Below are 16,169 nucleotides of genomic sequence, written 5' to 3'. Positions count from 1 at the left end.
TCATTTTTTCACAGAGACTTGTCTGATTTTTATCAGAGGGTCAGATCAAAATTGGCAATGCAAGTCTATTGGTTTGTGAAAAAAAAAATATAACCAAGTGTGGTCCAAAACGCGTTTGTTCAAGTACAAGAAAAAACGATGACAGTTAAATCACACTCTGAATCAAACTCTGATCAAAGGCTGCTCCAAAAAATCCTTCCATTTTTCTCGCACGTGAGAAAATAGGATGTCTGAATGAGCCCGACGCGTTTTTTGCTGCGTTTTTGCTGCGTTTTTGGCTGCAGTTTTGTTGTCAGAACTTTCTGACATTTGACTTCCCAGCAAAGTCTATGAGAAGTCAGATTTTCTATGCGCACGTTGCAGTTTATTTGTCAGCGTTTTATTTGACAAAAAAAAATTCAGCATGTTCATTCTTCCTGCGTTTTTGTCAACATTTGTCACAAAAACGCAGCAAAAACGCAGGGTGTGAAAAACGCACCAAAAACACCGAAAACGCAGGTTGTGAAAAACGCACCGAAAACGCAGCAAAACCGCACCTACAATTACAAGCATTTTTTGTGACATTTCCAGGCTCTCTCTGATAAGGTGCCGTTTTGGCTGCAGTTTGTGAACACAAAAAGATGCAGCGTGCGCATGTAGCCTTAGGTTATTTGCAATTTTTACATGCATTTTATTGTGTTGTTGATGCTGCAGTTTTAGCCTCATTTTGATATCTCATGTTACAAATGAAGCTGCTTTGTTTTTGATAGTTTTTTGAAAGCCACATGCCCAGAAATATTGATAGTCAGATGCTGATTCCATGCATCTTTCACCTGCATATTTTCTGAAAATCACAAGAACATTAGCAATCAATGTAAAAGAAACAGAAAATAAAAACCATTGAACTCACCATTATGCAAAAATATCTTCTAGACATTTAAAAAAATAAAAGCAATAGAAATCTGTACCAGAAACCTCACATGTGAACATGACCTTCATATCATGAGGTGACTGTTAATAGTGGGGAACAGGGGCTCCTATACTGTCATTCACGCTAGGGAACCTAGCAAGATTACTCCTAATGGTGGAGATGCCTGAGTACCGTTCCAGGCTATGCTCTTGACCGGTACTACTCTGATACCACCCTCCCACCAGGGAAGGATGGGGCAGGAGTGTAATGGAAAGCTGATAAAGACAGACGAGGGAAAACCAAATCTCTGTGACAGTGCACGCACACAGGAATAGACAATGAAAGACTCAGAAGTACAGCAAGAGCAGGACAGTAACAACAAAAGGGCAACAAGGGTTAACTCCACAACCGCACTCGGCAACAAGTATAACAACCACCAGATCGTCTGGATCACAACACCTCACCAGACTAGCTGAGATAAACTATAGCTGGCATTGGTGGAAGGATCCAGCCAGCATACATAGGAGGGGAGCAGATGTGATTGGTTCTCGCACAACATGTAATCAAAGGAGACTAACAAACAGATTAGCAGAGATTAACTCTTGCTAGTCTGACTATGAATCACCACTTTACAGGTTGACCTTGCGCTAATCACAGACACCAGAGAAGTTATTGGGAGGAATGTCAGAATCTGTTGCCTGAATAGAACCTTCTGCTGCCATGACCATCTGTGAAGTTTGTAAAAATCTCCGTGTGACACTTCTAGATTCCTTCTGTTTGGATCAGTAACACAGCAACCATAGACCGTTATGGGCCCATACTGAACTTTGGATATAATAGGTTTTTGTTTAGGCTTTTTTGTAAACCCATGCTATTTTTTTTTCCCATCTTTTAGGAACCATGAATGAAACCGAAGAGAGCAATCGGGAATTTGGCGGGTCTAGTGTGAATATGACCGAACCTAGTCAGATAATTATCGGCTATACTTTGGATGCAGGCTCACTCTTACTACTGGTGGTCGTTATGATGACACTTGGTTGTACTCTGAAATTTTCAGATCTTAAAAAATATATCCTGAAGCCCAAAGAGGTTGGAATAGCGTTGCTGGCGCAATATGGCATCATGCCGTTGTCGGGATTCTCTCTAGGTCACGTCTTGAATCTAAGTTCTATTGAATCATTGTCTGTTCTGATCTGCAGTTGCTGTCCTGGAGGAAATCTATCCAATATCTTTACTTTGGCTGTAAAAGGCGACATAAATCTTAGGTAAGAGAAAATTTCAAAAGTTAAACTACTTATGCAAGAACCTTTTATGTTACAAAAGTCCGATCAGTGAAGATACTGCTGCCAGGGCATCTCCCATTGCAAAAAAAATGGTCGTAAGTAGAGAAATGGTGGCATCCCAGATCAGTGAGGGTTATGTAAACCAGATGTCCACAGGTCTGATATAACTGTAGCTACAAGAAAAAGCTCTGAGTATCTTCATCTCCTGATGCTGAAGACGACTTGGACCTGTGTGTGCCGGACCTTTACTGTGTGTGCCGGACCTTTACTGTGTGTGCCGGACCTTTACTGTGTGTGCCGGACCTTTACTGTGTGTGCCGGACCTTTACTGTGTGTGCCGGACCTTTACTGTGTGTGCAGGACCTTTACTGTGTGTGCAGGACCTTTACTGTGTGTGCAGGACCTTTACTGTGTGTGCAGGACCTTTACTGTAAGCGCATCCCCAAGACACCTAGTAAGTGCCAGTATAACCTGAGGTTGCAAAAACATTTGTCATTCAGCACAATGTGTACCGCCCCGCGGCCTCGGCTGTGATCGCCGAGCCGCTCGGGTCCGTGCTCGTACTGCAGGTGGTGGCTCGAGCCTCTCACGGACCCGGGGTCACGTCGCTCTGAAAGGGGTAGTGGCGGTGCACGCAGGGGTTTGGGTGGTTGTTTGGTGGAATTAGCAAAGTTCGTGACACCACCCACGGGTTGTGGTGATTGTATGGTGGACACCACTGCTGCGGTGAAGGTGGGGGGCTCCCTGGAGCAGTGTAGTGGTGCAGCTTGGTGTTAACCCCTCCGTGGGTAGGGGGCGGTGTGTCCCGGGGCCCAGTAGTGAGGTTGCAGGGCGCAGGATTGCGGTGCGGTGCCTGATGACACTGTTGTACTCACGATTAAATCACACAGAGTCACTGGTAAACCAAGTTCGGTGAAGGTCGGTGCCCGCAGCCGGCTGCGTGGATTCCCAGTAAGGTTGGTGGGGTCACCTTTTTCCTGCACCTCTAATTGTGTATTTGACCCCTATGCTTCAGCAACGGGAGTCCGATCCCTGACTTTTAGATGCCGGAGGAGCCCCTTTTGCCCATGGGCGCCGGCCCGTTGGATACCTGGCCTCTTGCAGTGGCTCTTCTCCGGAATTGGTGGGCTTTTGCCATCAATCGGGACTTTGAGTGGGACTGAACCCCTGAGGTCCAGACCGCAATCAGTAAATTTGACTACACCTAGTAGCTTCTAGGCTAGTTCGTGGTCTGAGTACCCTGCCTGGTGCTCTGGTAAACAAGTTAGCTCCCCGGTTCGGGTCCGGCGGGCCACCACCCGGTCACGCTCCCTACGGTTCTGCAGTTCTGTCCTCCCGGACTCCTGCAGGCAGCCACCACCGTCTGCTCCAACCCAGGCCCCTCACAGAGCTGTCCTCCTAACTCCTCTCTCTTCCTCTCCCTGAACTTCACTCCTTGTATTTCCTGCCTCAGGCCAGCAGACTCCTCGGAGGGCGTGTCTAACCACCTGACTCCGCCCACCTGGTGTGCCTGTCTGACTCCGAGGGAGGAAATCAGGTCTTTGTTGACTGATGGTCGCTTACTGGGGTGGGGGTGTGTGTGGTGTGTGTAGTGACCTGTGACCCCTGGGTGTCCAGGGCGTCACATATGCACTTATTGAGAGTCTCGAAAATTATCCAGAACCGCACAACTGCCTGAATCCCCCACTAGTCTCTTGCCATCTTTTTCTGGTAGAGGTGTCCAAGTCATTGCGGCAGCTAATCGGCGGCCATTTTGTAGCTGTAGCCTTCATGTTCTATTTGAGCCAGAAGAAAAAATGGGCCATATTTGTTAAAAGGATATTTCACAAGGTTTTTGCTACTTCATCTGAGAGCAGCATAATGTAGGGACAGAGATTCTGATTCCAGCCATGTTCACTTAGTTTACTAGGTGCATCAGTTGTGATACAATCACAGCTTGCTATGTAGTGAACAGATCTAGCAGTGCTCTGAATGCTGAGCTGTGTATTACCCCGCCCACATCACTGATTGGCAGCTTTCTTTGTACATTGTTACTGACACTAATTGTGTCGCCCTGGGCAAGCCAGGGGACACAGGTCACACACCACCACACCCTACATCCCAGTTAGGAACACCAAAGCTAACCAAAAATCCTTGTTGCCTTCCTCCAGAGGCTGATGATTCACACCAGGGGGTGGGCCAGGTGGTTGGCTCCGCCCACCGAGGAGGACACAGCTCTGGAGGCGGGAGAAACCAGGCAGACAGAGTTTGAAGGAGGAAGTGGAAGGAGTGGAAGTCAGCTCAGGGAAGAGCTTGAGAGAAGTTGAGCCCAGGCAGGGCTAGAGTGAAGAACAGTTAGGGGAGTGAAGGAAGTAAAGTGGTAAAGGAGGAAAGCAAGAGTGTGACAGAGAGAAAGCCTGAAGTAGTCCAGCTGTGTGCAGGACAGGGTCAGCAAGGTCAGCAACGGCGGTGACTGTCTGGAGGGGGACCGTTTGGAAGTTCCTGGAAGGACCGCAGACGGGTAGTGGCCCGGCGGTCTGGAGCAGTGTTCCGAAGGACAGTCAGCACCAGGGCAGGGGCCTCTCGGACCCCGGCAAGGCTAGGAGTCGCCATAATTTGCCAAATCCGTCAGTGAAGGGGACGTAGATCCCCCAACAACCAAGTCCCGATTGAAGGCAACAGCCCAACCAGAATAGGAGAGACACTGCCACCGCCAAGGCACCAGTTTATCAGGGCCAGCGCCTGCGGGCAAAGAGTAGAGCTCCTCCGGTCCAGCTTGAAGCCGTGGAGCGGGTTACCGGTGGGAACCCATCGCTACCAACACAGAAACAAAGGTGCAAGGAAAAGGGACATCACCGTCACCTACTGGGAGAGCAAGTGCAGCCGTCCGTGGGAACCATCTTTCCAGCCGTATGGTTTACCGTAAAACTGTGTCAACGTCTCAGGCTGAGTGAGTACCACAGTGCCGCAAGGCACAGCGCTGCCACCGCGTCCCTGCGCCCACCAGGCCCTGCACCTCCCAAACCCTCACCGGGCCCCGGGATCACCAACCCCTACCCACGGAGGGGCAACACATCACCTGGCTGCTCCGCATCACCATCCCCGGGATCCCCATATTGAGCAGCGGTGGTGAAATCACCACAACCATGGGTGGCGTCACGGACAATAAACAATTCCCCCACCCAACAACCCCCTTTCACTCACGGGCGAGGAGTGCCGCTCGAGAAACCCCCGGGATCCGGCCCACGGCTCAAGCCACCACTGAGCAGCAGCCGCCGGACCCGAGCAGAAGGGGTGAGCGTAGTGTGCTGACACCCTCCTCCCCGCCCGCGACATAATCACTGGTGGAGCTGTGGTTGGACCAGGAGACATGAGACACGTAGTCCTGTAGTGATAATCTCCTGCTGATAAAACACTGATTTTATTGAATTTCATCACACAGCCTAGTCACATTGCTGGAATTAGTGTCTCTGCCACTAAATTATACTGCTCTCAGATTACATAACAAAAACCTGCTGACAGATTACCTTTAATACTGCCTAGTTCTTAGACAGTACAGACTTATACTAGACACTCTTAAAATGCTCCAAATGTATCATAGTAGTTCAGTGGTTATGATAAAGCTGGAGTATTTTAAGACTATTTACTTTAGGGTTACACCACTTAATAGCTTATTCTGTGCCACTTTTTTTTGGGAGGGGGGCTCAAGGTGTCACATTTTAGGTATCGCCCCTTTTCCAATAACCCATTCCACTTGTCAGACAAGACCCCAAAAGTGTCTGCAAGTCATGAAGGATGGTTTCTTAACTGTCGAATTCACCTCTATGAATTTCCCCCAGCCTCTTCTCCTGGTTCGAAAGGAATCTGAAGTCTGCTTCATTAAGCAACCTCCTGATTGTCTGCAGCGGTCCCTTTCTTGAAGCGGAAGCAAGTAGATCAGTAGGGGTCACAGGCAGCCATGCAGCAAAGTAGTGGGGTTCCGGTTGGTGAGAATGTGTTCTTCTTTACCCTGGTGGGCACATATTTCTTACTAAAAAAGTAGTGGAAATACTCTGTTAGAGCAATGCCAGATTTTAATTTTAGTGAAGACATCATGATTTTCCAATAAGCAATAATGCTGTAGAACATTTTTGCTGCAACCAAAGTCATCTGGTTAAATGGTGCTCAATATTGATCAGCTTATACTCATAGCAAAAGAATTCAAGGAGCTGCAATAGGCACATTACTTAAAAATGGTTTGGTGATTTGTGAGTTTCCTTGTAGCTTTGTGGTCCTGATATTATCTGACCTCCATGGGTAGGTGGGTATTCACCCATGTTCCTCTGGGTAATCCCGTTTCCTCCAATACTGCGGAAAATCTGGAGAGTTCACTAACATGCCGTAAATCAGCCTTTTTGTATGGTTTGTTCTTTGGAAATTTTAAATTGTGACCCAAAGTTGGGGCAAGGACTGGGGTGAGGCCATAGTCTAGTGCAGAGTAAACACAGGCAGGCCAAAGAGGACCCCTGTGCAAGAACAGTATATGAGCCCTTTTCAGTCCAATAACGTGTCTGTGGCAGAAATAACTTGCTGCTTTGGAGATGTAGTGGCCCGTTACCTCTAGAGCCTCCAGGTTCCAGCAATGGTATAGTACAGAGGTCCCCAATCTTTCCAACCTTGAGTGCCACATCCAGCTCTGGAAGATGGTCGCAAGCCACATTCAGCTCTGAGTGAAGGTTGTAAACCACATTCAGCTCTGAGAGAGGGTCGCGAGCCACATTCAGCTCTGAGAGAGGGTCGCGAGCCACATTCAGCTCTGAGAGAGGGTCGTGAGCCACATTGAGCTCTGAGAGAGGGTCGTGAGCCACATTCAGCTCTGAGAGAGGGTCGCGAGCCACATTCGCTCTGAGAGAGGGTCGCGAGCCACATTCAGCTCTGAGAGAGGGTCGCGAGTCACATTCAGCTGTGAGAGAGGGTCGTGAGCCACATTCAGCTCTTGAGAGAGGGTCGCGATCCACATTCAGCTATGACAGAGGGTCGCGAGCCACATTCAGCTATGACAGAGGGTCGCGAGCCACATTCAGCTCTGAGAGAGGGTCGCGAGCCACATTCAGCTATGACAGAGGCTCATGAGTCATATTCAGCTGTGAGAGAGGGTCATGAGTCACATTCAGCTTTGAGAGAGGGTCGCGAGTCACATTTAGCTCCCACCCTTCACAATAGTGACACCCAAAGTTCCCAGTGTAATGACAGCGAAAGCTTTCTACAGCAATCACCACACTGAGGCAGTATGCCAAGCTCCAGGGGTTCCTACCTGAATTCAGATCTGCTCTTCTATGTGGGGCTACTCACAAATGTCACCATCTGGAGAGCTGATTTTCATAGCTGTTTGCGGTGCAAATGCAATGAGCTGGCAGACAGTCGCGAGACACACGTCATGGGCCTGCAAGCTACATTGGTGACCCCTGTTCTAATACTTTAGTAATGTGATCTATAAAGATTCATTTATAGATGCGGAAATCTTACCCAAATAATTTTTTGTTGCAGCATTTTGACGACGACTTGCTCTACTGTCCTCGCCCTGGGAATGATGCCGTTGCTTCTCTACATCTACTGTTTGGGATTGAATCTTGGGTCGCTATACAAGAATGTGCCTTTTCTAAAACTAATCATATCCTTGACTATCACAATCATTCCATGTTTTCTTGGTGTATTGATTAGTAGCAAAAGACCACAATACTCCCAGTGTCTTATTAAGGTAAAGAATAGCAAAGCTCTTATATTCCACCAATATCGGCAGTAGAATAACTTTATTGGCATTTTTTTTCTGGCAGGTGCCAGGGGGAACAATTGTTACAGGTTTAATACCATCTTCTAAGATCATTAAATTAGCAAATTGTAATTTACTGATTTTTAAACTCTGTCCAGTTCATTGCCAAAAAGAAATAGGCAATAAAATAGCCAAAAGTGTGCAGTACTTACAAGCTCTTCGATAGCAAGCTTGTAAGTTCTGCACTGAGGATGGCTGGGAGCACAATTTTAGCTCCTGATCCCAAACCGCTTGAGCTGCATTGCACTTTCTATCCTGCAAAGACACTCATATAGCAGCACTGGAAGTGTATACTTGGGGCTGTCGGCACCACAGCGTTGCTATCCTTTAAATCAGTCAGGGACGCCTGCCACCAGCAGTTAGGAAGTCAGGAGGCTGGGGAGCAGTGCGCTCCTGAAGCTAAAAAGTAGGATTAACTCTTTACACGATGTGGGTCTCCTAACCAGTTCTCCTCTTTCCTCTCACGTTCTACAAGTATACTGATAGGATCAATTGCATTAGATGTCATTTAACTTAACCTGTTTAAGGCCCTGTGTGCACTTGAAAAAGGAATTTTCCGCAGGTTCTGAAAGATTTCCGCACACGCGGAAAAGAAACGCAAAAAAAGCACCGAAATCCGCATGCGTTTTATTGCGTCTTGGTGCGATTTTGGTGCGGTTTTTCCGCGGGTTGGTACATGTGTTTTAATGCATTTAATGCAATAAAGCACATTGAGAAAAAAAAAAAAAGAAAACAAAAAGGTAATTTCCTTTGGATATGGATAGATAAAGAAATAGATAATGGATAGATAGATGGATAGATAGATAGGATAGATAGATAATCATTAGATTGATCTGTCCTCTATCAATCGAGTCCCTGTGAGGACACTGCAGTTATCACGAGCGGTAGTGTGTTCACATTACCGACCGTGAGAAATGACCTGTAATTACCTCTGCAGGCTCGTTACGAGGCTGCATTCAGTACAGTGTGTCAGTCGCGGCTGGATGCAAGCGTTGTGGGACCTCCGTGGATTACGCCGGAGCTGTGTGTTGGGAGGGGTTAATAAAGGGGTGAAAGAGGGGGCTTTTTTGTCTTTTATTTAAAATAAAGGATTTTTCGGTGTGTGTGTTTATTCACTTTACTTACAGGTTAATCATGAAAGCTGTCTTATAGACGCTGCCATGATTAAGCCTGGACTTAAATGGCAGCGATCCGCTGCCATTTAACTCCTTATTACCTGGATTGCCACCGCATCACGGCAATCTGGAAAAGCTGGTAACACGCCGGGTCTGTCGCATAATGGATGCGACAGTCCCGGGGCAGCTGCGGGCTGATATTCTTGGCTGTGGGAGGGGGGGCATTAACCCTGGCCCTCGCCCTCCCCAGCCTGAGAATATCGGACCGCCGCTGTGTGTTTACCTAGGCTGGACAATAAAAATATGGTGGAGCCCGCGGTTTTTTTTGTTTTGTTTTTTTATGTACGTTTGATTTCTATGTGTATTCTATATGTCTGTGTCTGTGTGTGAGTGCGATGTGTGTGTGTTTACTCTCTGCTCCTCTTCCTGTCAGAACATTGTCCCGAAAAATGCAAAATACCGCAGGGAATAACGCAGGAAAACGCAATGAAACGCGCAGAATTTGCTACCTGCTTATTCCCTGAGGGATTTCATGATTACATTACAGTCAATGGAGTGAAATCCCGCAGCGACGTGCGGAAAAGAAGTGACATGCAATTGTTTTTGCTGCGGGATTCCCGCAGCAAAACATGCAGCTGTCAAAATCCGCCTAGTGCGCACAGCACTTTTTTTTCCCCCATAGGATTTGCTGGTGAATCACTGCAGAGATGTTATGAACATTTTTCTGCAGCGAAACATGCAGCAAATCTGCAAGAAATCTGCGGCAAAAAACGGCAAGTGCGCACAGGGCCTAAGGCCCTTTTGACACGTCCGTGAAAAACGTTCATGTTTTGCACGGCCGTGTTGAAAGTGAGTATGGCCCATTCATGTGCTGTGATTTTGGCACATTAGTATTCAGCGTGTGATAGCACACGGAGAGCAGGAACTTTTTACTCACCTGTCCCCGGAGCTGCTGGCTCCGGTGCTGCTGCTTTCAGGTCCGCAGTGAATATTCATGAGTATAATGAGCGGGCCTGGAAGCAAGTGACAGCAGCGCCGAAGACAGCAGCAATGGAGACAGGTGAGTATAGCAAATATTTTTATTTCAAAGACATGTGTTTTCTCCGATACGTGTCACACTGATCACATCAGTGTCTCCGGTATTTATGAGAACAGACGTCATATGTACCGGAATCACTGATCTGTGAAGGCGGCCTAAGACACAAAGTGGATTTTGAGAACAGGGACTGAACTGAATGGAGATAGCATTGCAAAATGTGTTGTCGCAATATATGAAAGAGGGAGATCACTTTCTTACCATCATCTTAGCGGTTGTGATAAAGCACAGATCTCAATTTCTTATTTATGCGGTGCCCTGTATTTCTTTGTTTTTCAAAGAGTTAAATGTTAAATGACCTGACATCATGTTAGCTTTGTTGTCTTACAGGTTGGTAAAATCCTCGGGATCGTGCTTGCAGTTGTGGTCGCAGTTTTGTTCTTTTTGTACCTGAAAAGCAGTATTTTGCAAATCTTTTTGCCTCGGCTGATTGCTGCATCATTGCTGTTGGCATTTCTAGGCTACGTGCTTGGATATGTGATGGCTTCCATCTTCCAGCTCCATGAAAAGTAAGTATTTTATAAAACAACTCAATTTCTTTACATCTATAACATATTGTAACGCCTGCCTGGATCCACAGACTCAGACGGGCTGTAATGGACAGGATAGAGGGAAGCCACTCGCCAAGCAGGACCCCCAGAACCCTGAAACCCTTTAACCCTTATACAGGGATTTGGAATTACACAGGGCCCTGGAGATCACTACCTGTGGAAGGCTGCAGTCCGATGAGAGTAGTCGTCAGGCAGGGTCAAACCAGGAATTGCAGAACAGGGACAGAATCGGTAGGCAAGGACGTAATTAGAAAACGTAGCAGAGGTCAAATCCGGATCGGGCAGCGAGGTACATAAACAGCAGGCAGAAGGGTAGTCAGGAAACAAGCGGTAATCAGCACACAAAATCACAGGACGAAACAGGAGCCAGAATTCTCAGAACTATCTCTGGCAGAGGTCAGCAGACAGGAGGGGAATTAAAAAGGGTGCGGTGTCTTCCCATAGGCTGTAGCTGAATGATGGTACTTCAGCTGGGAGACACCCGACACCTACAGTCAGCCAGCGGTACTGCAGATCCCCAGGAAACCCAGACCAGTGGATGAACGAAGCCTGCGCCCACCGGCGCCGCCGGCATCGACTCCTCTCCCATCACCAGCACTATCCACGGCAGGAACACTGCATCGCCTGGCGATCGGAGCAGAGGTTGATGGAGCGGACTCCGGTGGTGACATAACACATATAGATCAGGCAATGGACAGGTTGTATCTAGCAGCACCAGAGGGAAATCCAGAAATGGCGGTTGCCCCCTGCAGATTTGCAATGTAAAATCTGCACTGCAACAGTTTATATTACAAGTATATGTAGATGAGGTTTTAAAAAAGCTATTCACATATAGAGGAAATTCTCATTTTGCTCAATTGTCACCCAATTTCTATCTTATATAACCACCTCAAGCCATCAGTTGCAAGAAATGGAGTGCTGTTAGACTGATTTAGAAACAGCAGCACAGTCAGTTATGTTGAGGGAGTTACACAGACTTTACTGCAACAAAATGATAGGGAAATATCAGTGCAGAGCTGTGTATAGAGGAGTTTCCCCATCCAATAAAGTGATTAAATTTGGCTAGAATATGCCATCATTTTATGATTTTTAGGGGTTCAGCCTAAGAAACCGATTTGGCCGGACTATAGTTAAGTTTGTTTCAGGACCCAAACTTTACCTGAACTTGCTCCCGAACCACATAAGTCAATGGGGACCCGAACTAACGGGCTCGACTTGAGTAACGAGTATAATGGAAGTCAATAATTGGGCAGATCGACTCTCGGCTCACAAACAGCCAGCATATAAAATGGAGTAGAGAAGGGGTTAATACCGCGCATCAGCCAAATGAAGATGTAGAAATGTTGATGATAATTAACTCTTTTTATTCCATAGGTCTACGCGTTTCGAGGTAAAAACCTCTTCCTCAGGACCAGTACATCAACAAAAACTTCTTGTTCTTTCTTTTTGTGGATGTACTGGTCCTGAGGAAGAGGTTTTTACCTCGAAACGCGTAGACCTATGGAATAAAAAGAGAGTTAATTATCATCAATATTTCTACATCTTCATTTGGCTGATGCGCGGCATTAACCCCTTCTCTACTCCATTTTGAATGCTCATCCATGTGGGGCTGCAGCAGACACCATTATCTCATGCGTACTAGTGGTTGTGACTGTCACAACCTGTCCAGGTGAGTGTATATATGTTTTGATATACAGCACTGGTCCATCTGGTATTACACTATCAGCGCTCCTTATTTTTAGATAAACAGCCAGCAAAAACAGAGTATTTCTGGGGAAAGGAAGGCGTTTTTTTTTTTTTAAATTTTTGGGGTTTTTTTACACACCACATCCAATAACGTTGTTTTTACCCCCAGTGAGAGCCTGTCACAGGTGTATTACGGGTGACAGTCATGTGATTTCTGGCAATAGAAGATAACAGCATTTGGCTGCTCAGAATGCTCCCTGACTTTCTATTGTTCCTGCTGTCAGTATTCATTGTAATAGCTTTTGTGCTGAATTTGTTATCTCTCCCCCTTTTGGACCCAGCGACAGCCTTCCTTCCATCCAGCTGCTGATTATCAGTATTCTCTTGGTGCTTAACCCTAGAATGGGCAACCATATCAATCTACCATAGAAAACAAATGACCTAGCAGGCCTGCGAGGCCCCAGGTATGCGTTCTAGGGTTAAATACTCCCGTCTTTCCTGGACTGGTGCTGGTGATATTATTCAGTTCCTTTAAGCTCTGGTTGCAAGCAGGTGGCTTGTACTCATCTGTAGTATCGTTGCTGAACTTCTGCCTGTGCCATCTGTGGATAAATAGTTCTTGCTTTTTCCCTGTGTGTCCTCCTTGTGTCTTCTATAGTGTTTAGTGGGGTTGACGAAGAGCTCATTCCATCCGTTCCCTATTTAGGGTACAGCACTAGAGATCCGGCTTGGCGCATTGGTGTGGAACCTATCTAGGGTGGTGAGGGACCCCATGGCCCAGCAGTAGGCTTGGTCATGGGTCACCATCTCCCCCTTCCCTAGATACAGGGTTTCGCTTCCCTTACGCTGCTCGTTTGGTACTTCCCCGTACATAGCGTGACAGAGTCATTCAGACACTGCAAGCGGCTGCCACTGGGCCGAGCACCTTACCCGAGAACCGCTATCAACTGGTTACATACGAACAGCAGTTGAATACGGACACAGACTTTATTTAAAAGGCCATGTTCGAGTTCGAGCCCCGGACACCCAGTGTTCAGTATGAACTCCAACCTTTACAGTTTGTGTTCGCTCATCTCTATCTACAACATTATGGATCGGATGGGATTTGATGACAATGTTGAATGAAACAAAAAAAAAAGTACGATTTTGTAATTCTATCTTTGTAGTTTAGGAACCGTTTGGTTTAATTTAAACAGAAAATAGTTCACCCATTCTGTTATTCCAGGCATTCTATTTCTTTTTTTATTTCCAAAACGTTTTTTATTGATTTTTCAAATTTGTAAAAACATGACAAGTATCATTGCAAAAGAAGAACATTCGTCTGACAAAATGTGACATAGAGGTGGGTGATACCCCAATTTGGAGTTCCATGTTGCTGTTCGATTTAAGATAGTATACAGTAACATTAAACCAAAACATAGGTAATGAAATATAATATAACATATGCAATACAATTCGTTAAATCTCTGTGTCGTCCCTGAATGATTTCAATTTTGCTAGCGTGTCTTGGTATTTCCAACCGTCTCGTCTCCCCCTCCCGCCAGAGCCCCCTCCTAGGTGATTCTCAGTTTACCCAGGCTGTCCTGGATATCGCTCAGGATATACCACTCCGAGTGAACAAAAGGTGCCATCAGGTTAATTATTTCTCCCTGTGTGAATTGGCTTTCAATAAAATGTCTCCATCTCACAAAAAACTTGGCTGTCAACCCATCTTTATCCCTCTCCGCTTCTAGTTTTTCCCACTTCAGAAGGTTGTGTAGTTCGCCCACAACCTCCTTTATGGATGGGCCCTCCCTTTGAATCCAGTGTTTTAAGATGCAACGCTTAGCTATCATGGCTATGTCATGCGTTATTGCGTATTTCCTCTTTTCCTGCGTGCTCGGTCCTCCTCCTACTCCTCCCTCAAAGGAGTGGAAAATCCACACCATTAAGTCTAGTTTGCTGAAAATTCCCCATGTTGACTGGGCAAATAGTCTGACTTGGTTCCAGAACCTAGCGATTGTCTCACATTCCCATAGCCCATGCAGCATATCCGTTTTTTCTTTTTGACACTTAGGACACCACCTATCCCTACCTGGTATGTTGAAACCTATAATGGCCCTATGTAGAATTCTGAATTGAGTGTCTCTCCATCTCTCATTGGTAATATGTTTCCGCACTTGTACCCATCCTCTCAGTATATCATCCACCACTTCTTCCCTTCCCAATTGTTTCCCCCACGCTTTTAAAGTCCGACTATCCTCCCGTGAGATAAGCACCCCCCTTAGCGATCGATAAATTTTAGAGACATTTATACTTGTTACATCACATTCCAATAACTCATCAATCGAACTTCTGTTCAGCTCTCTTCCAACCACACCCAGGTCTCCTATTATTCCATGTTTCAATTGTTCATACTGGATGACATGTGAGCTATTAAGGTTGTACTTATCCAGCACTTCCCGACCTGTCATCCACCTCCTGTCCTCCACATTCATAACATCTATCATTCTCCTGACTCCCCTCTCTTTCCATCTAGTAAATAGCTTGTTTTCTCGTCCCAGGGGAAAATTTGGGAATGCCCAGGGGTTCAAGTACTTGGACACTTTCCATGAGAGCCCCAGTTTTTTCCTTACCGACTTCCATGTTAGCATGGTGTCTCGGAATATAATTGAGTTCCTTATGTGCCCTTCAACCCTGGATAGTGGGGAGTGCAGAATGGACGTCAGATCCCACGGTGACGCATATTTAGTTTCCATCACATGATCTGAGTGCCTACTCGTTCCTCTCACCCAATCAATTACATGCCTCATGATACATACAAGATTATACCCTTGGACATCTGGAAAGTTTAGACCTCCCTCCTCTGCTGACTTCATCAACGTACGCAGCTTTATTCTGGGTTTCCTTCCCCTCCACAGAAATTCTGTATACGCGGAGTTGAGCTTATTCACATCCTTTAGTTTTAGCAATAGCGGGATTGTCTGGAAGGGATACAGCAGCCTAGGAAAGCTCATCATTTTTATCAGGTGACATCTTGCCAGTAATGGAAGTGGCAGACCTTTCCATCCCTTTAATTGAACTATAATTTTCCTGATTAGCGGTCCATAATTCAAGTTATAGATTGTTTCCACCGATCTTCCTATATGCACTCCCAGGTATTTAATTGAAGATTGTGCTATAGGAATTCCACATAGACAGCCATCCCTTATTTGTCCCCCCATTGTCCCATGATGCCCCTTTAGGAACATGATCTCGCATTTTTTTTTGTTCAGTTTGAAACCGGAGAATGAGCCAAATTTTTCAATCAAGGCAAGAGTCTGTGGCAAATCCGCACCGGGGTCCCCCATATAAAGTATGATGTCATCAGCAAAAAGCGCTGTCTTTACTTCTGAACCCCTTATCTTGATTCCTTTAAAGCTATTTTGTCCCTGTAGTATTCTTGACAACGGCTCGATTGCCAGGTTGAATAAAAGAGGAGATAATGGGCAGCCCTGTCTTGTTCCCTTCATCAAAGGGAACACGTCTGATAGAAAGCCCGGAGTGTGAACCCTAGCTCCCGAGTTGGCATAAAGGTTTCTAATGTAAAGTCTCATCTTGCCTACAATCCCTATGGCCTCCATTACCCTGTCTAACCACCCCCAATTTACATTATCAAACGCTTTTTCTGTGTCAAGTGTAACTAGGGCAGGTCTAGCCCCTCCCTCAGTGAGACCCAGTCTAACCGCGTCTACCACTAGAATTGTCTTTCGGATATTGGTAACGGCATTTCTCCCCTTAAT

The 16,169-nt window shown here is 46.2% G+C and overlaps 1 protein-coding gene across 1 annotated transcript in view; it reads left to right on the top strand.

Moving 5' to 3' along the window:
- Nucleotides 1–1,227: 1,227 nt before the first annotated feature.
- The window catches only part of SLC10A1 (solute carrier family 10 member 1), a 54,112-nt gene continuing 39,170 nt past the window's right edge, over nt 1,228–16,169 (top strand). The window contains exons 1-4 of the mRNA XM_075329696.1: nt 1,228–1,261; nt 1,785–2,154; nt 7,678–7,888; nt 10,502–10,680. Of these exons, the coding sequence (XP_075185811.1) occupies nt 1,228–1,261; nt 1,785–2,154; nt 7,678–7,888; nt 10,502–10,680 (794 nt within the window). The remainder of the gene's footprint in view (nt 1,262–1,784; nt 2,155–7,677; nt 7,889–10,501; nt 10,681–16,169) is intronic.

This window comes from Anomaloglossus baeobatrachus, chromosome 12 (assembly GCF_048569485.1).
Source record: "Anomaloglossus baeobatrachus isolate aAnoBae1 chromosome 12, aAnoBae1.hap1, whole genome shotgun sequence".
In the NCBI taxonomy this organism is placed as follows: domain Eukaryota; kingdom Metazoa; phylum Chordata; class Amphibia; order Anura; family Aromobatidae; genus Anomaloglossus; species Anomaloglossus baeobatrachus.
This window is presented reverse-complemented; position numbering and strand designations above follow the sequence as displayed.